This window comes from Thunnus albacares, chromosome 5, assembly GCF_914725855.1.
Source record: "Thunnus albacares chromosome 5, fThuAlb1.1, whole genome shotgun sequence".
NCBI classification, from domain to species: Eukaryota; Metazoa; Chordata; class Actinopteri; order Scombriformes; family Scombridae; genus Thunnus; species Thunnus albacares.
In genome coordinates this window covers 9,814,731-9,842,218 of record NC_058110.1, presented here as the reverse complement: position 1 = coordinate 9,842,218, position 27,488 = coordinate 9,814,731, and the positions used below count along the sequence as shown (strand labels likewise).

The window sequence follows — 27,488 nt, the reverse complement described above, 5'->3', positions numbered from 1 at the left end:
TGGCTCGCTGTCGTGACTTACTGGAACAGCTAAATGGAAGAGAGCAATCATTAATGTTATTAGTTACACCTGTGCTTTTCCTGCTATGACGAGTCAAGTTTCTGCTGTAAAAAGGGTCCATTGTGTGCTGGCAAGTCCGAAATACTTGCAAGTAGTGGGAGCAGCCACAACTTGAAAGTTTCTCAAATCAATAAAAAATGCATCTTTTGGAAGGAAAAAAAAAACACTGCAGCTGCACTTTGCTGTAAATGAAATTAGTTGTCATTTATATGATAACATGCTAAATTGGATGTTGTGCTTAGTCCTGAATCTTTTGGAGTTGAGTCACAGAATATTGTGTAACACTGGCTTCACTTTTTTACAGCAGCGTTGCATAAAACTCAGAAAAAAATCATGTTCAAAATAAGCCATCTGATTCTGCTTTAACTGAGCGTGGCTGCAGCGAGTGATGGACAGAGCGCGTTTGGTTTTCATTAGATTGTCTCGACACTGACCCCTTGCCCCATCTACAGTAATGTGAAACCAGTCCTCTGGCAGGCGCACTGTGCGGAAGAGAGCCGAGCAGAGCTGATGCAGTCTGCACTGCTTTCACTACCCGGTCCGCAGGCTGGACTGCGCTGCTGCACACAGCACCAGAAGCTGCTATCCAAGTAGTAACACAGCCTACTACCGGAACGTGCAATGGCCAGGAAGTAGTGTTCATGGGCATAGATGGTAAACCTGTGTAGACTTGGCTGAGGGACTTTTTTTTGTTTGGTATTTTTTCCTGGAGGTGTGATATCGCAGCCATGGTGTGCTGTCCGGCTCCCAGAGGTTTACGAAGAGGCGGCTGGGGCTTCGCTCCTCTGCTGGCTGCCGCGCTGCTCACCCTTCTGCTCGCAGGGATGCAACAGACCACAGCGTTTCCCTCCTGGAGGTTAGAGGTATGCTGTGACCACTTCATGCAGTGAAAGAGTTGTGTCTGAAACTGCGAAGGTCAATATATTCTTTGGTCTGTAATTATTAGGTTTTGTAAGTAGGTTTCTGTTTCCTTTATAATACCAAAATAACAAAACACCAAACTCCATTCAGAATTCTGTTAGTTAAAATTGGCCCTGCTCATCTGTAAAGCTAGAAAATAGGAATGCTATGGCTTTTAGTTATATTAAAAAGTCAAAGTCACTTTTCAATTCGGCATATTGTTATTACATGAGGCATCACTCATTTCAAATGTTAACTAGTTATAGTTCAACTTCTATTCACTGTCCTCCACTTATACAGCAGTATATGACCCAATGTAAAAGTCTGATGTGCACTGAAATAAACTTGGTGGATCCTCTATTATTGTCATTTACCACGACTACATACTAATTAATAATTAATCTTATTATGGGTTGCAATCTGTATCCATTTGACAGCTGGGTAAAAAGGGATTCAATTACATTATTATTTAATGAAGTTTGGTCTTCAGTAGGGGATGGCAGGTATCAGGACAATCACAGGTCAGAACTATAATGAACAGAGTGAATCATCTTTCAAAGTGGTTTAACCATCATTTACATAGCTTTATTTCACTGTTATTAAGCTTTAAAATACTTTTAATAGGGATCCACCAACCATGCAGTTCCAATCATTTCCCTGGTTTCTTTAAACGCATCATTAGTTGGACATCATTAGATGAAATCAGAGTTATGGCATACCCATGGCAATACACATCAAATTCAATTAATGTTCGGTTGAGGTGGAGATAGATTAATCAGATTAGGCTTTGGAATGGATCCCTGTACACTAATAGCTTCAGTGAATTGGATAAATGTGTCCTTCCACACACAACTTCAATCACTGCCACCCACTGGCTGTGTATTACAGCCAGGCCCTGGGGGATCGCTTTATGTCATTTCCTTTGCCACAAACTCTCATTATTCCTCAACCAAAGTGACTACTAGTGACAATTACATAACTGCCTTAGATAAGCATCTTGTAGGCTATACAGAATATGTAAAAAACAAATTAGAGTATAATTGAATCAGTAGGTGAATGCAAATTGTGGTTTAATTGTAATTTCTGATATATTTACCTTTATTTATGCTAAAAATAATGAACTGTTTGCACCATTCAAAATTTAGATATACAAAAAACACATACAAAAAGTATTTCTACATGTAGATCATTAATTAACACATTTCCTATCAAAGTCTGATGGATACTTGATGTTTTTAATTATATAAAGTTAAATAGTATTTGTTGCATTGTCCCTTCAATCTCTCTTCAACTAAGGATGAAATCATAATTCCTGTTTTAACAGTTTTTGGAACTGAGGTTAAACTCTTCCAGACTGCGCTCAAGATCTTCTGGGATTTGTTGTCAGATGTTTTGCCCTCCGCGTCAGCGCTCACCACTGGCTTTAAGGTTTAGTCTAGCGCACTTGTTTCAGCCCTCATGGTTCATCTTTATTTGTGCCAAAGTGGGAGATTAGATTGCAGTGAATATAATAAGACACGACACAGAAAAGAACCGCGCCGGCCTTACTACATTAAACACCTCATAAATCACTGAACACGAGAATCCAGTGTGCCAACTGAGGTCAGGAAAGAAACCGTTGTACAAAACAATAACCGGTATATATATCCGTATAATGCAATGCAGACACAGTATCTTTAACATCAGAGCAAGAGACGTCACCAAGTTCAACAGTAGTGTGGGACAGTCTGCCAGACTGCCTGCCCCTGTTTCACTATTTTGGTAAGGAAATGAAGGAAGTACTGCATCTATTTGTCCCGACTGGGCGAAGCAGAAACAGGAACCTGAGGATAGGGTGTAGAATACAAAGTGAAGGGAGTGGCTTTAATATTTGCTCTCCATCTTTAGTATTTTTCTGCAGTAAGAAAATGTCGGATAGGGGTGCCAAGAGGCCCTAAAAAATAAGCATGAAATCTATACATTAAAGGACCACCATAATGATCTTCTTATGAATGTATTTAATACTGTATGGCATGATTGTATACACTATTGAGACCTTGGTATGCTTTAAACGAACTTCTGAAGCGTCCTCAGACTAAAGGCTACCGTTCCGAAGTGCAGAAAAACTGCCATCAAGGCGAGGGGTAAGACGCAATGAATCTTACAAATGGGGATAACAGAGCTGACTTTCTGTCAGTCTCTCCTTGAAGGTATTCATGGTGTTGTAATCGGTTGTACACACAAAAATGATGGCAGTAGTTGTGTGAAAATGGGGGGAAAAAAGCTTGAGAGGGAAGTTAAGACACTGCCTACTTTCACACCTCCACACATTGGCTAATTGCTGCATGAAGTGGGTATACTTGTCGGATTGTCTGTTTCGGAAAGTTACAGAAATTGTCGGATGCAGCCCCCACTGTTCTGATGTTGGAAAAATATGTGTGGGGGTTGCAAGGAAGTTTCAGATGCTGCTGGATAATCTGACAGGAATTATTTGAAGCGTATCCTCCTCCTGGCTGCATCCCACTACCTCCCTGAACTCTCTCCTAGAACTGTGTTTTGCATATTTTAGTAGATAATCATCTAGGTGTTTGGATAGTCTCTTCTCAAAGACAAACATAGTTTTGAGCTCAGTTGTACACACAAAACGTGATGGTAGTAGTAGTTGAGTGAAAAAAAAAAGAGACCTTGCTTGACAAGAAAACCTCGTCTACTTCCATGACATCTGGTCAATCGCTGCGTAAAGTGAACATGATTGTTGGATTGTCTGGTTTGGAAAATGTGTCAGATCCTGACATTTCTGAAAGGATGTTTCTGATGTTGGACAGTCAGACAGCATTTTGTTTGGAGCATACTGAGGCATTTACTCCTCTTAACTGCAATCTGTTATCTCATAGGCAGTCTCTATGCACCCCCTCACACCTTACACCTGATGTCGTGGTCAAAAGGTTGAGCATTAGATGTCAAATAAAGACAAATGTAATGGTGTTTCTATGAAGGGATGATATGTTCGCTGGTCTGTCTCCAAGTACACAGAGATAAAGTTTAAATGAGGTAAAGTGGTTGTTTTTAAAGATGTCAAGATTCAGGCTACGTGGGCAGTTTTTTGGTTTTAATGTACACCTCCTTAAATCCTCCTTAAATTTATCAGGTAGGACAGGGAGCCTTCCCGCTGTCAAGCATAAAATGGGCTATTGTGACAGGATCACAGCCCAACTTCAAGTGTTGGAAAGTGGATTTATTACTTAAACCCATCTCCATAAAAAGTTATAGGTTTTATCAACTGGTGCGATCACTGTTATGAAATATTGCAGCCAAGGCAAACCGAAACTTACCTTCAGTCACAGAATATTTATGAAAGCACTAAAATGCAAAGCACCCATAGATGGCCTTTCAAAGCTATAAAAGGAGCATATAATCCAGGTATTATTATTTGGAGTCAATGTTGCTCATCCCCAAAGACACATCAGACAACCTATCTGTGAAAATGATCATACTTAATGTTTGGAAAGCACTTTTACTGCTGACCACTTCCCTTTTCCAAGAGATGGAATGCGAATGTATAATATAATCCGTAACATTCACATGCAAGGCAATGAAATAACGGAGTTCAGTACTGTAGTAACTGTCATTTTTCAAACTTGAGTTTAATACCTGCAGCTACAAAAGTCAAACCCTTTCTGAGGCTTGTAATATGCATTGATGTGCCAAAAACAATCATTCATCTCACTGAATTCCTTCAGAAGCCTAATCAAATCATCTTTAGATTGGTGCCCAACAACAGCTTCAGAGCCCTCAAGGTTCAGTTCCTAAATTCACTTCAAGGGTGATCACAGTGTGAGGTGATTAATTAAAGGTTTTTCTTTGTCCAAGGAAGAAGCTTACACCACTGTGTTGCTCATCGGGATCCGCAAAGAGGCCCGTTCACATGTGCTTCACCTCTCCAGGAACAAGCGCTACACCCTCACCCCGGAGCAGCTCAAATGGGACAAGTTCAAGCTAACATACAAGTATTCATTTGCTGTTCTTCCACAAGTTAACACAGCAGCAAAGCACAGTTTAACAAAAACACAAAGTGTTGGTTTTGGCAGGAAAATACAAGAACACATGTTTTTCAGCTCAATTTTGCATTAGCAAAAATTAAATGCGAATTTTATGTTAACTGCTTTTAATTTCCCAAATGTCTTGCATATTCAGCTGTTTGTATCCCTGCTGGTGTGTAGTGCTATGTACAGTATTTTTTAGACCATCACTGGACATTAAAATTGTCATTTCAGACTCAGAATAAAGACATTATTGGCTGGGTTAGCTGCACCTTAATGGAATAATTTACCTGAGCTTGTCAATATATTCTTACCTCATGTCAGTCAAGATGTCCTTTGAAAGTTTTAGGACCACCAACAGTTCAAAGTGCATCATCTGACAGTGAGCGCCTTACAGAACTCTCTGCTTGCATTTGTCAGAGAGGAAAATAAAGGAGTACAGTGGACTTTCACACCCACACAGCAATTGCTTGGCTTCAACACACTTGGATTGTGCTGCACAATCTGTTTGTGGAAGATTCAGGGATACTTTATTATTTTTGGAGCTGAGAATTGATGGTCCCATAAACTTAATAAAGTCATATAGAAGAAGATTGATCTAGCATGGTTGGAACACAGTATTTTGGTGATCCTGTAAACTTTATGATAATGAGCCAAATTTCAATCATTCCTGAATTAGTAAAATTATATTTTTATCTGTTTCATATTGACAGTCAATGACACTAGCTGATCAACATCTGATATTGATTCAAATCATCCATATCAGTCTAATCCTGGCTGAGATGTTAGAGAATATCAAGGTTCAGTAATGGAGCTGTACTTGCAGTGCTTGTGGGAATTCTGGTCTGTCTAAACAGTAGCCATTGTGTTTTGGCAGATTCCTCTGCTGTAGCCTAGAGGAATGTGTGTAGAGACCGGTATAAACTACACAGTTCTGTTGTTTTTTCGAGCAGGTTGCTGTCCTTCCCTACAAACTTGATAAATGCCAGCGACACGCGTCGAGGCATTGCCAAGGCTTTTCTCATGTGGAGCGATGTCTCGCCGTTCAGCTTCAGAGAAGTGCCAGCTGACCAAGAGGCAGACATAAAGATCGGTGGGTACTCTGCATGTGGTTGTATCAATCCCCAACAGATGTTCCATGGCTCCGAGCTCCAGACTTCTGCTTTGTCTTTACGGTTTTTCTCTCCGTGCTGTCATCGCCGAAATGTTTTTTCCTCCAAACTCATTAAATCACAAAAGAGCGACTATATTACCAAGCTTATATTCAGCATGATTCATAATTCTAAATGAAAAAAATAAATATATAAATGCTTAACAACTTCCATATATGTCAGCTCATGGTGAAGCAGTCTAAATTATGCTTTATCTGTCCCTTTGGGTACAAACTCCAGGGTCCTGCATAAATTCTCAGTGACAGTGAGAGGAATGGTTGTCATCCTGCAGGGTGAAGGCTGAAGAAAAAGCTCTGTCTTTTGTAATTCGTCATCCCACTGCTGTAGTCTACACAGAGCAGAAATAATGGAGTGAGGGTTTCCCTCCTCGGCTCTGAGGTATGCGTCTCTCCCTCTCTGTTTTGGCAGGCTTCTACCCCGTCAACCACACAGACTGTCTGCAGTCCTACTTGCACCATTGTTTCGACGGCATCACAGGAGAATTGGCTCATGCATTTTTCCCGCCAACAGGCGAGATCCACTTTGACGACCACGAATACTGGATTCTGGGAAACATGCGCTTCAGCTGGAAGAAAGGCATGCGTTTTTATCATGTTTATTGAAACAGCTAATATATAACCGATAAAGTGATGGATGCAGCAGACGCTGAACTGGACAGCACAGGGGGGTTCACGGCAACTGAAAGAGAAAATAAACTGTATCTTTGTTGCAGGGGTTTGGCTGACAGACCTCGTCCACGTGGCAACACATGAAATTGGCCACGTCCTGGGACTCATGCACTCCATGGACCCAAAAGCTATAATGCACCTGAATGCAACTCTCACAGGGCGCAAGCTAATCACACAGGATGAAGTGTGGGGTTTGCACCGTCTCTATGGTATGTTCATAACCATTATGTAACACTGTTTTGAAAAATAGTACAGGGCTTCAGAGAACCTTTGCCACAACTTAAATGGGAATGTTTTTTCTTGGGCTTTGACAGTGATAAATACACCTGAGAACATTGTCAGTTATCCAGGACATTAGATATCTAGAAGTAGTTAGTCAAATGCAAAAGGACTTAATTGGTCTTGAAGACATTTTGTAATTCATCCAAAACATGAACCACTGAACGGAAAACATCTTCAAGACCTGAAAAGCAAATCCAATTTTCCATCCTGGGATCAGACTACTCACTATCAGCCTGATAATGGGCTGTCGGGAAGAAAAAAAGGCATTGGGCATGCAGTTGCTTGTTTTATCCTGTGTGGCGTTTTGTTGTGGAAGCATCTAGGATGCCTCACTACATCCCAACATAAAGACCAGTACCAGAATTATTTTTCCTCCTTTCGCCTAGTTTGATAATTTTTACAACGGGTTCCATAACGTTGGCATTAAACATTAAAAATGGAAAAGCGAAAGTGTTGAGTGTTGTAGTTGGTTCTGTCAGGTGGAACAGTAAAGTCAGTCACTAAAGTCATGAAACATGACAGTCTATGATTGGTCAGAGTCTGCCATGTCTCTCAGCCAAGTCACAACAAGGATTCAAGAATTTAAGTAATCTCCTAATCTGACACCGTGACCATCTCAGAAGGCAAAAATGTTGTGTAGTCTGATCCCGGCATTAGACAACCAAAATACACTTGTGAAGAACCAGCGGTACAAAACCTGTGATCCATTTTTGGTCGAAACCAATCTGTATGTAGACCACAGTGTTTGTCTTTGACGGCTGACACTGAAAGCCAACGTGGCATTAATGAATACTGTATAAACTACTCATGAGTCATCATTAGTGTGTATTATGGTGAGTCATTTTCATTGGAACCAAGGACAGATCGGTGATCCAAATTCCTTTGCTGCTGACTGAGAGCTGCTGTCTGATCCTCCTCCTCACTCTGTCTCCCCCTCTCTTCCAGGATGTTTGGACCGGTTTTTTATCTGTCCAGCCTGGGCTCGGAAAGGCTATTGCGACAGCAAGCGCAAGCTGATGCAGAAGCACTGCCCCTCCAGCTGTGATTTCTGTTACGGTAAGACAGAGCAGCAGCAGAAGGCAGCAGCAGTCCAAGGAAAAAAAAGTTTTCTCTCAACTGAGCAGCGCAAGGAGCTGCTGTGAACCGTTTGCCAATGGAGCAACGGGAGCCAACAGGTCCAGCCATGCAGAGCTGCGATGGGGGTTTTTAATAATCAGATTTTAAGGGAGATTACACTTGCCACTGGTGGAGTTTGAGTTAAGTTTTGGGGAGCAGCAGAGTCCCCAGGGAGCCAATGTGTGTTTTGGCCCACAACACTGACAGAGCAGAGCAGGTACCTGCAGATAGGTGTCTCAATGAGTGATGCTTTACACCAAGAATTGATAATACATCAGCAATCTGACAGCCTAAGCCTCTTTAGCTTTACTGAGGGACACACGGGTGCGGATGTCTCCTGTTGCACAACAGGAAATGGTTCCTCCTAACCATCACAGCCCCATAGATTGTTGTGGCTTTCTGGGATTTTTGTCAGCAACAAGGGACAGTGTGGAGAGGCAAGAGGATACGATTCCTGGCTCGCAGTAATCTGTTCCTCATTGTTGATTGGGAGACGTTGTACGGCTGTGGAAAATTCCTGAGTGACTCCAAACCGCTGGAATTTCAGACTGTGGCTTGAGGGTTAGAGACACACAAGGTCAATTTGGATTTTTGCGGCATTAACGAGAGCGACTGTTTTTTAAGCAGACTGTGAGATGATCACAAGGCGGCCTGTTGTGTTTGTCAGAAACCAGATGGGAGAGATTATATTGATAAGACAGCCATGACGCCTGCAGGTCAGGAGTTGTGAAAAGCATGGGGAGTGTCCAAAGTGATAAGGTTTGTATCATTGACATCATCATTGACTTTGACAGTGATCAGAGTTTCAGCGAGGTGTTTGTAAGGGAAAGTTGTGACATATCCAGATTATGAAATACTCAGAAAGGTTTTGATCTCCTATCTCTCTTAGCTTCTTTTTTCTGGGACATTGCTTTTAGGTGACCGTTGTAAGGTCATTAAAGTTGCATGTCTTAATTTTAGTATTTACCTGAATGGCTAAAATGTTAAAGCGTTTCCCTTAAATCCTTTTCAGAATTCCCTTTCCCCACTGTGGCTCCCACCCCGACACCCCCGAGGACCAAACACAAGCTGGTCGTCGAGGGCAAAAAGCTTACCTTTCGTTGTGGGAAGAAAATAGCATCTAAAAAAGGCAAAGTATAGTGAGTATCACTGTTTGCTCCGTTATCAGTTCACCTAACCATATACTATGATGTTTCTATGATTTCATTGGGCCTGTTCACACCTGGCATTAACATGCGTCTAGGGGGATCTGGTCTAAGTATGTCAGTTCACATCTGGCATTAGAATGTGTCTCCACATGCATCTCAAGTGACCACTTGTGATCGCATCTCACTTCCCCGCTCTATATGCTAATAGACACGTACATTATTTCCGTTTGCAAGGACCAAATGCATTGTTTTTAACCGGTTGGAGGCAGCAATGCACTTCCCATGCCTAGTCTGCCGGAAATTAAAAGAAGAAGTTTGCAAAGACCTTGGCGTGCAGGTAAAATCAAAACCCTAAATCAAAATCTAAACCTCTTGGGCCCAAATGGAAATCAGATAGTGTGTTACATTTGTACTCCATCCACGAGAATCCAATGTTAAGTCACTATCTATCGCTGGATGAGGTAACACATTGACTCTATGGCCCGCTCATGAAAGCTCTTGCATTTGCAGTATTATGATTATTACTAACCGGGTGTCAGTGGCAACTTTCCTGCCATGCATTCAAATCACAACCAGCGCAGTTAGTGACACGTTTTCCATCACCCAGTAGCTGCAAGCAACAATTTGCTTGTGCTAGCGTTATGTCACACAGCGTCAGCGACACTGTTCGAGGTCCAAAAAAACACCTGCAATTACCGCTTAACACCATATGGTGCTGCCAAAGAGCACAAAACGGAGATCTTCGAGATTACCACTTTAAAACGACGCTGTTGGCACGTGAATGAGTATGTACTATGCAGAGAACGTCAGTTGAGTAGGCGGTCCTTTAGCTGCAGTCCTGCAGACTTACCCTAACCCTTAACGACACCCCTCCCCCAACCCTAGTAGGATGTTCACTCTATGAGTGACAACGCTTCAAAACGGCCAACATGGCCAGCTACATTGTCGCTGAGTCACTGTTGAAGTGTTGCTGAAGCACTCGTTGACGTAGTTATGTCATCATGGGCTTGTGTGTGTCTGTAAACATAGATCATCAGATGAGAGCATCACAGTCCACAGAAGCTAACGTTGGCTAGCATAGTGTCAGACAGCTAAATAACGCACTACCACAGCTAGCCATTGTGCGTTTACAAATTGTAAAGTTACGTTACATACCTGGTACTCCTGCAATAGCTGCCACCCTCTGCCAAACTACATTTTATAAATTTCTGTCACAGTAAAAAAAGAGGGTAACATTAGGGTTAAATAGTACAGAGAACTGGCTAACGACAAGGATGAGTTTTCCTTACATTATTTTAGATGGAGCAGAAAAGGAAGTGGAAATGATGAAGCTAAAACATATGATTGGTTGACACTCCACTGCATCATTGCAGCGCTAAAAAAAGTTGAGGCCAGCTCAACTTTGCTTTGTAGGGCGTCACGCCCGTCATGCAACAAGACGTGTCAGGCGTCAGTTTGTAGCTTCGTGTCGCCTGCTTCTATGGAAAATAACTTGTAGCCTGTTGCTTTGTCGCTGGTAGTCTGAACACACAGTAACTCAAACCATCTCACTGCTCATGCCTAAACCTCACCAAGTCGGTGTCGTAAAGTGGGTGTGTCGTGTAGATACACGTCCGTTCCACGGCTGCAGCGGACTGTACTTTGCCCAGCACGCAATATTTTTTTCCTAGGATGGCTAAGTCATGACCCGCCCTACTCTGCCTCTGATTGGCTTACCCTGATATTCTTACCCTAACCCTAACCAATCTCACTCCTCATGCTTAAACCTAACCAACCTAACCAACGAAGGCAACGAGTACTAGCCAATCAGAGGCAGAGTAGGGCGGGACATGACTTCGCGATCCTAGGAAAAAAAATGTATCCAGGACACACTCGCGCGCACACACCGCTAAAAAAAATGTGGCCATACACGACCCAGACCACCGCTGAATGTGGTCTGAGCGATCGGATCTCAATGCGTCTTCAATGCGTTTTGGGTGCATTCACACCTGTACTTATAGCGTGTCCACTTGTGATCGGTTCACCCAAGACACGTTAAATCCAGGTGTGAACAGACCCACTGAGCTCTGTCTAACGTCTGACTCCTGTTCCAGCTGGTACAAGGACGGCGAGCTGCTGGAGTACTCCCACCCAAACTACATCTCCTTGAAAGACGACCACATAACTATAGTGGCCAATGCCATCAACGAAGGCACATACACCTGCATCGTGAAGAAAAAAGACAAAGTTCTCACGAACTACTCGTGGAGGGTGCGCGTGCGCTTCTGAAAGGCCACGCCAGCTCCTCTGCACACTGAACAGGACGCGCGCGCACACACCACACACACGGTCACGAGGAGACCTCATTCACTAGGGCACATATTTCTGTTTTTTTAAAAAAAAGTTTTTTCTCTTCTTAACTTTCTACACACAACTGTATCGTTGATTATTTGTCGTTGTGTAAATGCATTTTCATATGTGCAAAAAATAAACGTTCCGTGACAAGTAGTGTTTTTTGTGAACACACCACCTGACTGTGAAAAGATGTTCATTGCTGTTTCCATTTTATGTGGTGATGAAAAATCTGTGCAGCCGTCGTCAGCTGTTTGGGATAATAACAGCTACTCTATTCATCAAGCCTGGACTTCTTCAAAGCTCTTGCTGTTAAGGAAGTACTGGGGTCCAGGGACACCCAGGGATTCTTGGGGTGTCCCAGCCAGATGTTAAACTAATGAATCACTAAGGTTTAATTCAAAAAGATATTAGCCAAGTTGGAGACTGTATAGGAGTACCTTCTCATATACAGTGAACACAAAATCTTCCGTTATAGGGCCTTGGGGAAAAGAATCATCCAAAAAAAAAAAAAAAAAAGATCCATGTCCCTGACGTGTTTCTTTTTGGGGGCCTGAAAAGGTTGAGAAGCCCTTGCTTAGATGCATGCCTTTTGAATAATTTACGCACTGACCAAACTAAGCTACTAAAGCCAGAATAAGCAATGTTATCTACAGCCTTTGGAACTATTTGGACCTTAAACCACATATGGAACACCTCAGACGTCTAGCTTACTTTACTAGCCTCACAGTGAAGCCAACAGTCTGCCTCCGGAGACGGCGCAGTCAGTTCCACCAGCAGCTCTCCTTCCAAGCGTATTCAACACATCAGGCGTAATAATCTGCAGAAGGGCTCCGGTGGGGGTAGGGGATAGATAAAACTGATTAATGAACATTTCCATTTGGTTCTGGCTGTCTAAGTCCCAAGACGAGAGGGGATTTTTTTTTCTGCGTCTGTTCCAGTTAAAGCAGTAAGCAGTCTTGCAGGGAACTAAACTGTACTGTTTATTTTTCTTCGGCTCAAAATCAAAGAATTTATTGGTTTAATCCTGGAGTCGCAGAGCCATTTAAAAACAAAGGCAAGAGTGAAGTCTGGGCCTCTTTCCCCCTGAAAGAACAAAGTACGGAGACAAAGTGTGCAGTGCAAAGAATGACATCACTTTTGGACAGCTACAACCGAGTTGGGTTCAAGGCTGGATTTTTTTTTAGGCTCGACTTCCCTTCGTTTTTTTCTCCTCTGGCAGAGTACAGTTGTGTTTGCATAGCTATGACAGAGTTTATAAATACATGGAGAACAGCAGACAAAACAGTTTCAAACTTTATTTCTAGCAAAAACATTGTCCCCCTGTCATAAAGTGAGCTGACAGTCCTAAGTAAATTTCTAACATTATGTTGGATGGAAAGCACATCCAATGCTGCATCATTATACAGTAGCTCGGGCAGGCAGGAAATACCAACCATTTATAAAATCTGGTCCTCTCTCATGAAGTATAGAAGGGAAAATAAACAAAAGTCAAAACATGAGATCTAAACTTCTAACAGACTTATGGTTGTCTCTTTTTTTCAGAGATACAATCGCCACATTTAAAACGGTGAAATGGCTTGAAAGAAAAAAAAAAACACAGAAGACAAAAAGTTGAGGGAAAATTCTGGAAATTCATCATGTTTGAGCCATCAGTCTTGCTGTGAGACAGTCCCGACTATTTGGTAACAGTTGCAATTGAACAGATATTGATCTGGTTTACGGTTGTAAACCAGTGATGCCGTCCAGTTCCAACAAAACAACAAGTCCCAGAATTCTTTGCTCCCCTCTTCCTCAGTTAGACAGCCTGCAGTGTCCTGGTTGTCCTACAGTTTTGGGCTCAGAATTTGAGGCTGAATCCTGGACCGACTGCAGACGCTCCCTGGTTGCTGGTTGTCAGGTGGAAGCCTGTGTCTTTAAGGTCGTCATCCCCCTGGAGAGATCAGAGAAGGAAAGTGAACTCATGGTGAATACCAGCAGTCAATCAATGTTCAATCACACCTCTGATATCATGATCATGCAGTTTAATTTCTTACATATTAATTATAGAGCTGATCGATACTACACTGGTTATCTTTGGAAAACTCCTCACTGACTGGATTCTCATGAGACATTTTTGATTGTTTTCCACACATGTATACAAGAACATATTATTGCTATTATTCTTCTTCCTGGATTTCAGTGGAGAGTCTGTTTCACAAGTTTTTCTACCTTGACAAGAATAAAATATAAGATAAACGATGAAAACCATTGGCATGAAATGGTCTAATTTTTTGGTAAGACAGCAAATATCGACACTGATTTCAAAATTGAAAAAAATAATCGGCCTTAAAACTGACTTCTAGGTGGGTAGGACCACTGTTGTAAACGTTAGGAACTAAAGAGTGCTCATCATGGAAAACACGAGGAGGAAATACCCGGACACAAAGCAGAAGCCTGTAGGTCTGTAATCTATTTAACACAGACAGCGTTCGGAAAGCCTGGTAGCTGTATGTAATGGAGAAAGTGGAGCCTAATGTCCTTACCAGGTGACTGTAGCCCAGGCCTCCCTCGGGTGGACGAGGACTGGTGCCTCTCTTCACCCTCTGTTGCTCGCTCTTGGCCGGCCAGGTGGGGAACATGGACGGGTCGATGGGCAATGGCGTCTCGCGGAAGTACTCGTGCTTGAGCGCCTCGTCTGATAAGATCCTCTTACTGGGGCAGTAGGTGAGGAATCTGGAAAACAGTCAACGATACAGTTCATGTGGAGATGCTAATACACTTTGGCGACGTTTCAGCAAAGAAGCACAAGCAAACAGGCGGCTCGGGAGTGTTGCGTGGGCTTGGAGTCTTCACACAGAGACCTCCGTGTGTAGAGCAACGGTTAAAAATTGTGAAACTTCCCTTTAATTTATTTTGTTTAAGACTATTTCCTAGTTCCAGACTCCTGAGTGACCACTCTCATCTCAATATCTAATTCAAATAGGCCTTGTGAAGTTCTCGCTGATGGCAGTTTTCCTGGTTGGAAAACCAAATGGGCTTTGTAGGCGGGATTAAGAAAAATAGTGACAAAAAAAATGGCCAAAAAATGATGCAAGCAGGGATGAGATTGATGCAGTTACACAGGTTGTTGGAAATTTGCTACACCTCTCGACTGCTACCTCTAAATGCTTCTATGTTGACGGGACAGACGGGTCAGTCACCACTGATTGGTGATGGCGAAACATCCCGCCCCGAATAAAAAACAGCTGAATAATATCGTGAAATAATAACGGCAATTCAGTCTGGTTATCAGGCCACTGAAGAGGTACACTGGTTATAGAAAATAAATTTGCACATCATTCATATCCCCAAAAAAAATGTGGGTAAGAGAGATAGAATTTAGCCAAAGAAAATAAATTACAATAGACAATTTGAAGATTGAGACTTTGCAAATTTAACATAATCTGTATTAACTAAACTACATCTAGACACACGGTCTGAACATGAGACGAGATGCACCCTGGTCTGTGGGGCCAGTGGGTTCATGAGTCCTAATTATACATGACAGGAACAACACAGCATAATGGAGAGCTGCTTAATTGTGAAAATTAGCTTTCAACCTGTGTCTGATTAAAATCTTCCACATGTGAGTGGGTGCAGTGTGGTAAATGATTAACCTGAAAAGGTTTTACTGAACTAACTCTCCCTTCTCTATGTGAGAGGAACCCCTGAGAAGAATTACTAGCTGCTACCAGCTTCATGACACAATACTGGTATCGAAAGGGACAAACTTTCACTACTGTTTTTGGTTTCGAATTTGATGTGAAGAATGTGCGCTCTTCCTGCACCTGTGAGCATGCTACTCAGGGCCTGCAGGACCCAAAAACCCTGCTGCTTTTCATTTAATCCACAAAGAACCCTTCATAACTGGGTCACCTGGCGATGGAAATTAATTGGTAAAATAAATAAAAAACGGTCAAACATTAATATTGGAAAAACAGTCTGAAGTAGTAAATAAAGTAAAGTAAGTAAAGTGCAGAAATCAATTGCATGTCTAAGTCTTCTCCGGTTGGGTACCGAAGTCCTCAACCTCTAAGCACTCACTACACAGAGGTGTGTGATATTCCAAACAGCTCTGTGACGTCTACCTGTCAAACTACCCCTCTAAACCTCTACTACGCTGCTCTGTCTCAAGCTTTTCAAATAGCTCTTCTCTACGTTTTGACCTCCTGTGGTCTGAACCGGTCCTGCCAGCCGTCTGACAGCTGGAAGGTTTCAGCAGCTCTGGAAAGGTGCCAAACTTCCACTGAACCATGATTCCTCCGGCAGAACAGTGGACATGTTGTTACCGTCCTCTGCAGCTGTGAAGTAACGGAGCGGCAGGGTTTTTGCCATTTAAAGGTGTAGGCTGTGGGTGGGTAAAGATCTGAGAGGAGAGCCGAGAAGCTTGAGTCTGCTCAAAACCCGCGGCCGCTAAACAATGCTGATCTTCGGAATGTGCAACAAAGAATTATGAACCCATTCCTCTCAGTGTGAAAATGATTTTCCGTATTAAACATTTTCCTGTAGTGTGGAGCGTCACCATGGTGAGTGTGTCTGTGAGACGGAACATGGGGATGGAACGGGACTGCTGCTGAGGCATGTTGATGAATTACCAGTCCGCTACCGTTGTCATGTTTTAAGTCGGCTTGCCAGAAATGCAGACTGAATAAAAGCTCTGGAAAGACTAACAGAATTTGACAGGATAGCAATGCATTGATCCAAGTAAGGCAGTTTCCACTGCAGCAGTCACGCTGCTTTTTACTGATATTAGTGGTTGATATTTGCCTGTCATAAACATATGATATCAGTATGTATCCCATCAGTAATTGACTAAAAAACACTTGCCATCAAATACTTAAAGATTGATTCTATACTTCTGAGCTTTGAGAAATCTGTCAAATTATGCAACTAACAAACACTACCATGAAAACGGATCCTTTTTCGTGCATTTCATAATTTTCTTCCTATGTCAGTGGCACAAGCTCGCCATGAAATACTCATGCCTTAAAAGCAATGGTCGTTTATCCAGAACACAGATAGAAAAAAAGTTGCAATATCAGAGTCAGACTCACTGTAGTGCAGTAAAGATGCAGTGTGTGTGTGTGTGTGTGGTGTAATGTTGCCTCTTGTGTGAGGAATAAAACAGCCTTTAAGAATCCTACTTGTTCATGAGGTCAAAGCCTTGGTCTGACAGCAGCGCTCCAAAGCGCTTTCGCAGGTTGTTGTAGGGATACTCTGTGAAAGTCATCTTCTTCACAGCGGGCAGCTCGCTGTAGCCGGGCCAGATCTTCTCGCTGGGTGATCCCAGATCCTACAGACAACACACGCAAGTCAGCAGACATACAGCGCTGTTAGTGTAGGGAGAGATGGATATGAGGTATTCCTACTTTGGCTGATGTATTCATCAACCACAGACATGTGGCAATAGACCAGTCCTAAGTACATTTCAATACTTTAATTCATCATTGGTAAAGACTGTAGGACGTCTTGGGAGGCCCGAATGACATCAGTGCACCCAGCTCTCGTGCGCTATGCAGATGATCTACTGAAAATTATTCAGGCAACCAGGGTGGGCTTCTCAGTTTCCTAATAACTTCATCTGGGTTGACGTCTACCAGCAGCTCTACCCTGTGGTGCACTACTGAACTGCATGCTGACCTACTCGTGACAGATGACACACTCAGAAGATTTACAGGCTGTAAACACAAGAGCTTTACCTTTAATGATGAGGATTTGCTTCATTTTATAAGGGCAAGTCAGGGCATTTACCTTGAAGATCTTGTTAATTTGGTCAATTTCAGATTTTCCAGGGAAGAGAGGTTTCTGGGTGAGGAGCTCGCCAAATATGCAGCCCACTGACCACATGTCCACAGCTGTGGAGTACTCCTGCGGAGAGAAGAACAAACATAGTGGCGGTCCGCAGAAACATAAAGTAGACAGTCTGCCTGGCACGTTTCTATGTTCGTCTGTCTCGTGTGCGAAAGTGGATGTGCTCTGACGGCTGCTGGAGCCCTGCCGCCTCACTGTGTAAATCATACTCTGTAAAACTCAAATTGTGTTTCAGTGGTATTTGGTATCTTATGAGCCAATGCCTCACAGATGTTGCCTTCTCTTGGAAATATATCTTTGGGAAAAACAATGAATCAAGATGATATAACCACATCTATGAAAGTACATCGCCTTAATATTTGTAGTTTCGGCTGTTGCATAGGCATTTGACCTGGCTCTTGCCATGTAGGGAAGCGGTGTGAACTTCAGTTCTTACCTTGGCTCCAAGCAGAAGCTCTGGTGATCTGTACCACAGGGTGACCACTACAGGGGTGTAGGGCTTCAGGGGGGAACCATACTCCCGGGCCAAGCCAAAGTCTCCAATCTACAGAACAAGACAGATGAGGAAAAAAAACAGAAATGTGTATGTAAATTATTATATTTTTTCAGTCTTGATACGATTCCTCCAAACGTGTTTATTTCACGACCGTTCATAGTGGATCAAATGTATCAGTGCACAAGGTGGTTATATCTGATTTGAAAAATTACTGTGATTCATATTTTCTATTGTCAGTTTACATAAAATTCACACTAACAAATGTCTGAGAATCTGGTTTATTTACAGACCGGCCCAGTCTGCTGCTCATTTTGCCAGAAATTCATGCTCTCATTGACTTTTAGTAATCATGTGTTGTTTGTGTAACTGTGTTGTGTTGCTGCTAGCCCAAAGGAAAGTTGTGAATCATCCTGAGACGGATTAAAGGAATGACTTTTTTGATTTTCTGTACTATGTTAAAAATAAAAAAACTACAGATGGATTTTTTTAAACGAAAATGTGTTATTTTAGGGTTAGTTTTTTTTTTGTTGGGTTGTGGTAATATTTAACAATTAAATCATGAATCTGGGCTGGAACTCAGCAGATTTAAAGTATCATAACTCTCTAGTGCCCTTAAGCCTTCAGACCCTCTTAATCTTCAAGTCACATTCTCCAAATACTCATATTAGAAAATCCACTTTTAGAAACTAATACCCCTTACTCCAAAAGTTAACCCTTTGTGGCATTGTGGCTCTACATCTGTGCTTATAAGCTGGGTTTAATACGAATGTGACACGAACACATGAACTTTGGTATGAACACTAGTTACTACCTACAATAGTTCGACTTCCCCCCCAAGTTGCCCTGCGTGAGAACCACAGTGCTAGCTTACCTTCAGGATTCCCTTGTGGCTGAGCAGCAGATTGGACGTCTTCAGGTCCCGGTGGAGAATCCAGTTATCGTGGAGGTGTCGGACTCCTCGAAGCAGCTGAATCATCAGAGTCTTAACTTCACCTGAAAGAAAGAATGTTATGTTTTAACAGAGATGCTGCGCAGCGGAGGAGAGACGTTCACTGCTTAACCCACAAATAAAGAGAGAACACCACTGTTATCCCATTCAACTTTTTAAAAACAGAAATGGACTAAAGCTCAACATTACCTGGCAGGAAGGGCTGCTTCATGGTTTCCATCAGACTCTTCAGGTCATGTTCTACATAGTTCATCACGATGTAGATCTTGTCCATATTGCTTCCAACAACTATTTCCTGATTTAGTGGGGAAAACGGTCAGATTTCGTTAGAACACTCCAAGAGATACAATAACCAATAAAACTGTAAATACCTTAGTAAGTATTTCTCAAGTTCTCTTACCCTTACTGTGACGATGTTTGGGTGCTGAGCTTTCAGGATCGTATTGATTTCTCTTAAAGAGGTGATGGGGAATCCCTCCTTCTCTTTCTCCATCTTCAGTCTTTTCAAGGCCACTATTTCGTCTGCAAACATGAGACCACATTTATTGTTTCACCAATAAACACATCTGAAACCCCAAGAGCACACTGACCTACATGTTCAGTCTCATACCGGTCTTTTTGTCCTTGGCTCTGTACACCACACCGTAGGTTCCCTCCTCTATTCGGTTCAGACACTGGAACTCCTCCACACTGCGACAGCCCTGAAGAACAAAACACAGTGTAACTGAAGACCTTAACACACCATTAAAACACCACTAACCTGCATTAGATGACTACATATGTATATTTGCATAACTTGTGGCTTATATGGATGAATATTTGTGTGATGTTGATTCAGACCTGTAAAGCAGGAAGATATTTGGGCAGCTCCTTCTTCAACTCTACAGGTGAAATTGGAGGGGAGTCAGGGATGTAGTTCTCCTCAGGGGTGGGGGATCGGGAATGAGTCTGAGATTGAGGCGTAGGGTCGCCGTCCCCTGCGTCATCCTCGTCCTCCTCCTCGTCATCCATGTCTTCACCACTCTCCTCCGAGTCGTGGTCAAAACGGGACTCTGGCACTGAGGGAGGAAGGGTGAAGTCAGTTTAGTGCTGTTAAGTGCTTTTGATGGGCGCTACTAGAGTTTAGATATGGGTCGGTCACTGTTACTATGTATTTGATGATTAATTTAGGGCTGTAACTAACAATTGTTTTTATCATCTACTAGTCTGACAATTATTTTTTTGATTAAAAATGGCCATTACAATTTTCCCAGAATACAAGTTGACATGTTTAAATAAGTCTGACTTGATTGTGTTTGCCAACTGATTGTAAATCTTAATTTAAGTATTTTACTGCGTTTCCTCTGTACTGTAAACTACAAACAATGATCAGAATAGGAAAACTTATTTTTGCCTGTTTGACCCCAATCTATTTAAGACATGGTCTACGAAATAGCTTTTTCCAGAGCTTTTAACTGCAGTTTAAGGTGAAAAAGGAAGTTTTTTTTCAGGGTTTTTTTTTGTTTTGGTCAAACTACTGTTTCCACTACTATTTCACAGAAGACATTTTGACATCACATTTGGAAAAGAACAGGTGTAAGTAATAAAACTAATGATGGCTGAACTCCATGTGGCTGTTTCGGTTTCAAGGTCATGGTATTGTGCATGTTGGCTCACTGTCACAGCTTACAAGGTCACTTGAATAGAACAAAGCCATCGTTAATATTGTTAGTATTTTTCCTACTATGACGAGTCAAAAACGTCTGCTGTGTAAAGGGACCATCACACTGTCAGCAAGTTCCACTCCTGTGTTTTCAACCTTTGGTGGTGGAACTGCTTTTTCATTTGAATCACAGATTGTGCCTTTCAGGAACCTGCAGCAAAAGAGTCCTGGCAAAGAAGTTTCTTAACCTTCAAGAGAAGAATTATGAATAAAAACCCCCAAATGTTCAGCAGACAAAGCCAAACCTTTACTGATCCAAATATGATTTATGCACTCTCCCTCCTGGCCATGCAGCTCTTTCATCTAAAATGATTTCCAGATAAAAACTAAACATAAAAACATTTATACACTCAACACAAATAATTACAATTTAGCTGAGCATATGCAATAGCTACACAGACATCATATGACATGTTATAGCAGCATCAGAGGGTTTACTCACCTGCAGGAATATGATTTCCAATTTCTCTCTCCTCTTCAAAGTCTTCCTCTGACTGCTCGTCCTCACTCACGTCCTCTGAAAGGAAGAAGGCCGCTCTGTTAAACCCATGTTGCTGTATAACTGACTTGACGCAGCCACATCAGTCAAAGGAACATTTTTTTTTTTACCTGCGCTCTGCTCAGACCTGCCTGAGCCTGAGACAGACTCGTCCTCCTCTTCTTCTTCACCCTCACTCTGGCTGCTGGACTCTTCGTCCTCATCGTCATCATCCTCTTCGTCTGAGCCTGATCCTGACGCTAGACAAGGTGAAAAAGAAACATAGTCAGAGGTTTAGCATCTGAAATGTCCTTCCAAAGAAGTCATGCTTCCCAAGAATGTTAGCTATTTACAGCAATAGAAGCCTTGGACAAGCCTAGCGTGGTGTTTTAGTTGTAGCATCGTCTTTGCGCTCGCTGTCTGCTGGTTGCTGAAAGTGTAGGTCACGTCAATTACCTAAAGATGATTCTCCTGTGCTGGTCTTCCTTTCGCTGTCACTGATGTCCTGGAGGTCTGCGAGCAGGTCTTTACCCTCTGGCTTCTCCTCCTTTGATGCTACAGACATAACACAGTGTGAGCTACACTGAAATATAAAAGATGATCTTGGGAAAGTAAATGACAGGATAGTTAAGAATAAATATGATAAAAGCAACTTTTTTTAGAGATTGACATAATGGTAAACTCACTTGCACTTTTCCTTGGTTCGCTATGGTCGGATCTGTCCCGGGCAACGCGGGTGGGACTGCGGCTGCGGTGACTTTGTTTTGGCTTTTCACCGTACTCGTCAGGTAGCATCCGATGGTGAGACGGCACTGTGGACAGGAAAGTCTATTAGTAATCATCGCTGCAGATTTAGCTTTACAGTTCACGCGGGGAACTGTGTTTAAGAAATACAACCCTTACGGCTGGAGCTGTTGTCTGGATGTATTTAACCTATCTTAGAAGTAGGAATGAAGAAACGCTTAACTTAGCTCTGTCCACAGTGAAAAAATACATCTTTTGTCCGACAGTTGTTTGGGTTCAATCACTGACCTTCTCGTCGAGACCCTCGCTCTTTGCGTCGCTCCTCAGCCCTCCTCTCTCGATCCTTCAGCTCCCGTTGCTCTTTTTGCTGTTCACGAAGCTTTCTGTCCCGTTCGCGCTGGCGTTCCAGCTGCTCCAGCCGGTCCCTGTGGTCCAAAAAAAACCCAGGAGAATCCAGTCGAGGTCTGTCCAGACAACCAAAACCCCAATCTTGTCATTGTTAGTTTTCATTTTAGTTTAGGTAGTAAAAGCTTATTCAAACATACAGTTAGTTTACAGCTGCAGGGTTGTTTAGTTACCTTCAGTGTTGTTTTCAGTGACAAACATACAGCCATTAACAGCCTAACCCACATGGATTTGTTGTTAGATGTCAACTTTTTTAATTTGCTAATAAGAGAAAACACACCTTCAGTACTTCTACAGTAGATATAGATTTGATAGAAATAGAAATCAAAATCAAGTTTCATGCTGCTTAACGGCTTTAACATCCTGACAAGAAAACAGGGAACACACAGAACACTTGTGACTTTTCAACAGCTCCAATCCAACAAAACAGGTCTTAGCATTCATAAACATCAGTACTGATTAGGGGTGAAACGGTACAGTACAGTTCGGTGTATGCAGCCGTACAAAGAATACACTCTGTGACCCAAACAATCACTGTCAAAATAGTTTAATAATCCTCTTACTCTGACATGTGGACAAATAATCCTAGGGCATGAGTTCCACCCGTAACATTTTGGCAGATTATATATATTATTATATATATGACATCATTAGATTATTTATACTGAAGCATTAGTGTGTAAGCAGCATGTTACCGTTGTTGCTGCTGGAGGTGGAGCTAGTGAAACAGCTGTCAGCAGGTGTCCTGACTCCTTGTAGGAAACAGAAAAGTTGTTTTCTGTTTCCACTGCAGCACAACTAAACTGTTTCCATAAAAGTTTCCACTGCAGCACAACTAAACTGTTTCCATAAAAGTTTCCACTGCAGCACAACTAAACTGTTTCCATAAAAGTTTCCACTGCAGCACCTTTTTTTTTTTTCTGCTGTACCGAAAGCACACCAAACCATGACCGCAAAAACCGAGGTACATACCACACCGTGCGTTTTGTGTACCGTTACACCCCTAATGTCATTTAATACATGGTCCAGGGTCAGTGCTCACCTCTCTCTGCGTGAATGGGCCCTGGCCTGTTCCCTTCGTTTCTGCCGCTCCCAGTCTCGCCGGGCTTTGTCTTCTTCCCATTGACGCTTCCTGCGATCGCTCTCTCGCTCTTTTTCTTTGTCTTTGGGCCGTACATGTTTCCCTGCTGTAGAAGCAAAAACCTTGAGTGGATACAGATCCGCAAAAACAGTTCCAAACCTGTCACATTCAGCCGTAAAACATATGTATGTGTTTATGTAATTACGCAGCACTCCCACACCTCCTTCAGCAGAGTGGCTGCGATGACGTCTTTTATCTTTTCTCTTCTCCTCCTTTCTGTGGTGAGATTTGTCTTTCCTTGCTATTTGCTGTGGAGGCTTGATTGCCAGTGATTCATCTTCCTCTCCCCTTCATAAATGTAAAGAAAGCATTGTGAGACTGTTGCATAGCATTTTTTTTAACCAAGTTAAACTACTGAATACACTTTTCCAAATTAGCAACCAACTTTGTTTCCTACAACTTAAAGTACCTGTCCTCTGTTGAGTCTTCCCGGGTGTACGGGGAATTCCGAATTGTTATTTCCATCTTTTGATCCCGTAGTTCTCCTTCCTCCGGAGTATCTCTTTTGGCTTCCCGATCATCCGCCTGTGGAACAAGGCCCTGGGTGAACTTTCCAAGGCCAGAAGAACAGAATATGTGGTTAGTGCCAGAGAGACAGAATATACTGCAGAAATGTTTTTTGTATTTGTCTTGCTACAAAAGCTTCTGAAATAACAATCAGAGAGTGGGAGTCATGTTTAGGTTCAAAATGATGATGAAATTAACAAAAACATTGGGCCAGCATACGTTACTGTGTTTAAATTAACAAACTTATTTGCACAAATACCCAAATGCATGGATATGAAATTAGTTTTGAAATACTTTACATTTTTCTGGCGCTTGGGATCTGTCCTCTCTTCTAATTCTCTTCTGCGTTTTTTCTCTAGCAGGATTTCGTCAAGAGTTTTCACTTTCCAGGTCTCCTTTTCGTCCCCCATCAGCATCCACTCTGCACCGCCTGCATCACATCACACGTACGCACACAACACACAGGTGTTCAATACGGGCTTCAATTCAGCTCAGCTTCATCTTAAACATGAAGAGGTTTATACCAAAGAGAATAAAAGGAACCAAGATAGTTGTAATAGACCCATAGCGGAGAAAAGCCTGCCAGTTTTTAGTCATTGTTTCTTCTATTTATCATCCATTTTACATTTTATGTAAGTGTCAAAATAAGAACAATGGTAATTTTGTAGTGTTAGAATCTTATAGTCTGTCTCACTGTTACAATGTGTTTCATTTTAGTCTGCTTCATTAGAAAATGGAAGAAAAATAAAGAAAATTTCATTCAATTTCCTTTGAAAGTGTGAGATCTAGATGCCTTTTTTGTGTCAATAATAATAATACCTACCATAAGTGTGCTATATTAATTCATTTAAATGTGGGAATCAGTCGCCGCAGTCATGAATTATATTATTTAATTAAGGCTTTCAATAAAACGTCACCTTCAACAACTGATTATACGCCTCTGATTCACACTAAAATGCATTGTACGGCTCACTTCCACTACTATAGAGAAGTACTTGTCAGTGGTTATAAGAAACAATAAATAGATATGAATCAAGATTTTACAATGTGAGTTAAGTTTGACATGAGGTACTTATCGGTATTCAGCTAAACCTGCTAACTGTTGGAGTAACTTAACGTTAGGCCAGTTAGGAAGCCGTAACTAACCTTATATATACTGTTATTATTGTACAGTATTGTTTTATATATTATTTCTGTATAGACCAGTTAGTTAAGCAGCAAACTGAGTGAAACGACGGGTCAGTGAACGACTTTAACTCGCTGTTTGTGGTTGTGAGTCAAGCGGCGGATGCTAACACATTAGCTAGCTAACTTCAGCTAGCTACAACTAGCATGGGCGAGATTTGCTAAACAACTTTCTTTAGCTAACTACGTGGCTGTTAAAAAATATAGAGAGTATATCTGGTAGAGCAATAAACTGGAGAACCGACAGCTGTATCCGCAGCTCTGTTTAAACCTCTGGCTGCGGAGAGGGATGAAGATAATCACCGAGCAGATAAAATAGTTAACAAACCTGAGATACGCGCAGCGGTATTACGGCGCACCGGAGGTCTCAACGCGCTGCAACCGTCTGGAAAACTTCCGGTGTGAAACAACGACTTCCTGCCATGGAAAAAATCCATGCTTCCTCTACTAAAATGTAATAATATATCATTTATGTCTCATTTTATTCCTATTTTCAACCTAGTTTTCCTTTATCTGAACTACTGGCATAATATTACATGTCTTGTTAATCTTGTTCACGTAATCTGTAAAATTTACATTTCTAACTTGTTCTTGGTTGCTTGATGCTATGATATTGATTCAAGCAAAGCTTTATAGGGCAAAAGAGGCCTATACTCATCTTTATGATACAAGAAGAAGAAGTTTTCTCTGGGGGAAATGAGTGAAGGAAGATGAAATTCAAATATAATTTTCAATTCAATTCAATCCAATTAATTTTAATCAGTTTAATTTTCATTGTCGGCTTCACCAAAACAGTGTAAGAGGTGGGGGGCACATAAGGACATACATGGCATAAAAATAGATACAGCATATACACATAGTAAGGCACAATGTAGTACAAATATATAGTAATATAGTAAAAAAAAAAAAAGTAAAAACACACGAAGAAAAATGTCAACATATGTGCAAACTTGCATTATACATGAGGTAATATATATCTGAAAGTATTTGCAGTAGAGCTGCTGTACAAATGGTGTTGTAAACATATGGCAGTAGTGCAAACGCAGTGCAATTTGGGTGCAATGATATCTGTACATATACTGTATCCGCAGTTATTTGTGAATATACATCAAACACATGGGCAGCCAAAGATAAAGCCATTCACTGGGATGTTAAATTAGTTAAACTGGGCAGTCAGCTCAGTCAGCAAGTCGTTTTTTTTTATATTTCACTCATTTTAGGACCAAAAAGTGAGGATCAAGTGCAGCTGTTTGGTTTGTATATGTTTGATTACATGATGCTGTGACTTCTATATTTTGTCATTATCATCATCAAAAAATAAATAAATAAAAATAGAATAAGGTTAACATTTTTAAAAATAGCTTCTGAGTATTATTAAGATATCGTTCAACTTCAACGGTGCTCTATGTCAGCATGATCAAAACAACAGAGGGTAAAATGGAAAGGTCCTTTACTGTCCAGATCCAAACCTTTGCAATACAAAGACCCAGTATTTCCCCCAAGCTAGTGAATTACACAAATTGCAGCATTCATTATTTATATGTATCAAGAGACATTTCAGAGCTCATATATGCTGTGACTTACATGTTGTGAGTCAACTCTTGACAGCCTTAATCCCAGATTTGCTAAGACTTTTGGCATTGATCATTTCTTATAACTTATATTACATGGATACTCAGTTCCGTTTCCATGGTGATGCAGGATAAGGATGCTGCCGTATTCCACAGAATATTTGTCTCTTGTTTTAATAGGCCTATTTCAATATTATTAGTGCATATAATATTTTATATAGCAAATACATCCCAAGAAGCCAGACCAGTAGGTGCTCAGTGTTGTTATCCTTATACCTGTCCATGAGGAGGCAGCAGCACACAAACAGAGTCGTCACCTCCACCAGGCCCTGCAGAGTGACCACATGGCAACAAAAACCAGATAAGCATTGACTACAGCCTTCTTCTAGACATCCTAGGGCCCATGGGTGCTTTGCAAGTCCTCTGTGGAGCCAGGTTTAACCTCTTCCCTGGACATTAGTGATACAGATAATATAATGACAGATAATACCTACATTGTCACAATAATATGTAATGTTTATCACAGAAATCATTTTCTCCTAACTGTTATAATCAAGTGAAACCAGAATATAGGTAAATTACTTTGTTCTCCACATGCAAATGTAATTTGTCTAAGCATACAGAAACCTCAAGGTTTTCTTACTTAAAATGCATGAGATGTGTCACTTTAAAGTCACTAAGTCATCACCACATTTGCTTTGAGACATTAGTATATTTATGACAAAATGAGTAAGTAGCTGAGATTGTTGGATTTCTTTACATCTACGAACAGAAGAGGGCGC

The 27,488-nt window shown here is 41.6% G+C and overlaps 2 protein-coding genes and 1 long non-coding RNA gene across 6 annotated transcripts; 1 reads left to right on the top strand and 2 right to left on the bottom strand.

Annotated features, from left to right (window-relative positions):
- Window positions 1-85: 85 nt before the first annotated feature.
- Window positions 86-13,280, top strand: mmp23ba (matrix metallopeptidase 23ba). 3 transcript variants are annotated; one of them, XM_044350904.1, is made up of 9 exons: window positions 86-244; window positions 773-923; window positions 4,810-4,946; window positions 5,933-6,072; window positions 6,560-6,727; window positions 6,864-7,028; window positions 8,047-8,157; window positions 9,230-9,356; window positions 11,459-13,280. In XM_044350904.1, exons 1-9 carry the CDS (start codon window positions 198-200, stop codon window positions 11,631-11,633), a joined length of 1,221 nt encoding a protein of 406 aa, XP_044206839.1. In that variant the 5' UTR covers window positions 86-197; the 3' UTR covers window positions 11,634-13,280. The 3 variants fall into 3 exon arrangements, 2 of the variants coding, with proteins under 2 accessions (XP_044206839.1, XP_044206840.1); XR_006403367.1 differs by lacking the exon at window positions 11,459-13,280 and having other exon boundaries at window positions 158-244; window positions 8,047-8,976; window positions 9,230-9,293; XM_044350905.1 differs by lacking the exon at window positions 86-244 and having other exon boundaries at window positions 252-923.
- On the bottom strand, window positions 830-11,079 carry LOC122981991. The gene is made up of 3 exons (XR_006403369.1): window positions 10,655-11,079; window positions 10,521-10,573; window positions 830-910 (listed from the first exon to the last, which is right to left on the bottom strand). It is a non-coding gene; the product is annotated as an uncharacterized LOC122981991 (long non-coding RNA).
- On the bottom strand, window positions 12,979-25,564 carry cdk11b (cyclin-dependent kinase 11B). Of its 2 annotated transcripts, none has more exons than XM_044350902.1 (20): window positions 25,464-25,564; window positions 24,250-24,380; window positions 23,853-23,992; window positions 23,604-23,731; window positions 23,345-23,489; window positions 22,186-22,361; window positions 21,840-21,965; window positions 21,610-21,708; window positions 21,285-21,413; window positions 21,118-21,192; window positions 19,814-20,031; window positions 19,584-19,674; window positions 19,374-19,495; window positions 19,163-19,268; window positions 18,896-19,017; window positions 17,965-18,072; window positions 17,469-17,585; window positions 16,862-17,010; window positions 14,222-14,411; window positions 12,979-13,629 (listed from the first exon to the last, which is right to left on the bottom strand). In XM_044350902.1, the coding sequence occupies exons 2-20, from the start codon at window positions 24,364-24,366 to the stop codon at window positions 13,537-13,539; spliced, it is 2,451 nt and encodes an 816-aa protein (XP_044206837.1). In that variant the 5' UTR covers window positions 24,367-24,380; window positions 25,464-25,564; the 3' UTR covers window positions 12,979-13,536. The 2 variants fall into 2 exon arrangements, with proteins under 2 accessions (XP_044206837.1, XP_044206838.1); XM_044350903.1 differs by having other exon boundaries at window positions 22,186-22,322.
- Between the last annotated feature and the right edge of the window lie 1,924 nt (window positions 25,565-27,488).

Bases quoted from the DNA above. Each gene is read 5' to 3' on its own strand.
- mmp23ba (XM_044350904.1), top strand. From the start codon at position 198: ATGCATCTTTTGGAAGGAAAAAAAAAACACTGCAGCTGCACTTTGCT. The intron at 6,728-6,863 runs GCATGCGTTTTT...TCTTTGTTGCAG, and splicing joins GCGCTTCAGCTGGAAGAAAG to GGGTTTGGCTGACAGACCTC. The intron at 7,029-8,046 runs GTATGTTCATAA...CCTCTCTTCCAG, and splicing joins GGGTTTGCACCGTCTCTATG to GATGTTTGGACCGGTTTTTT.
- cdk11b (XM_044350902.1), bottom strand. From the start codon at position 24,366: ATGCTGATGGGGGACGAAAAGGAGACCTGGAAAGTGAAAACTCTTGAC. The intron at 18,073-18,895 runs GTAAGCTAGCAC...CTTGTTCTGTAG, and splicing joins GCCACAAGGGAATCCTGAAG to ATTGGAGACTTTGGCTTGGC. The intron at 17,011-17,468 runs GTAAATGCCCTG...TGTTGTCTGTAG, and splicing joins AAATTAACAAGATCTTCAAG to GATCTGGGATCACCCAGCGA.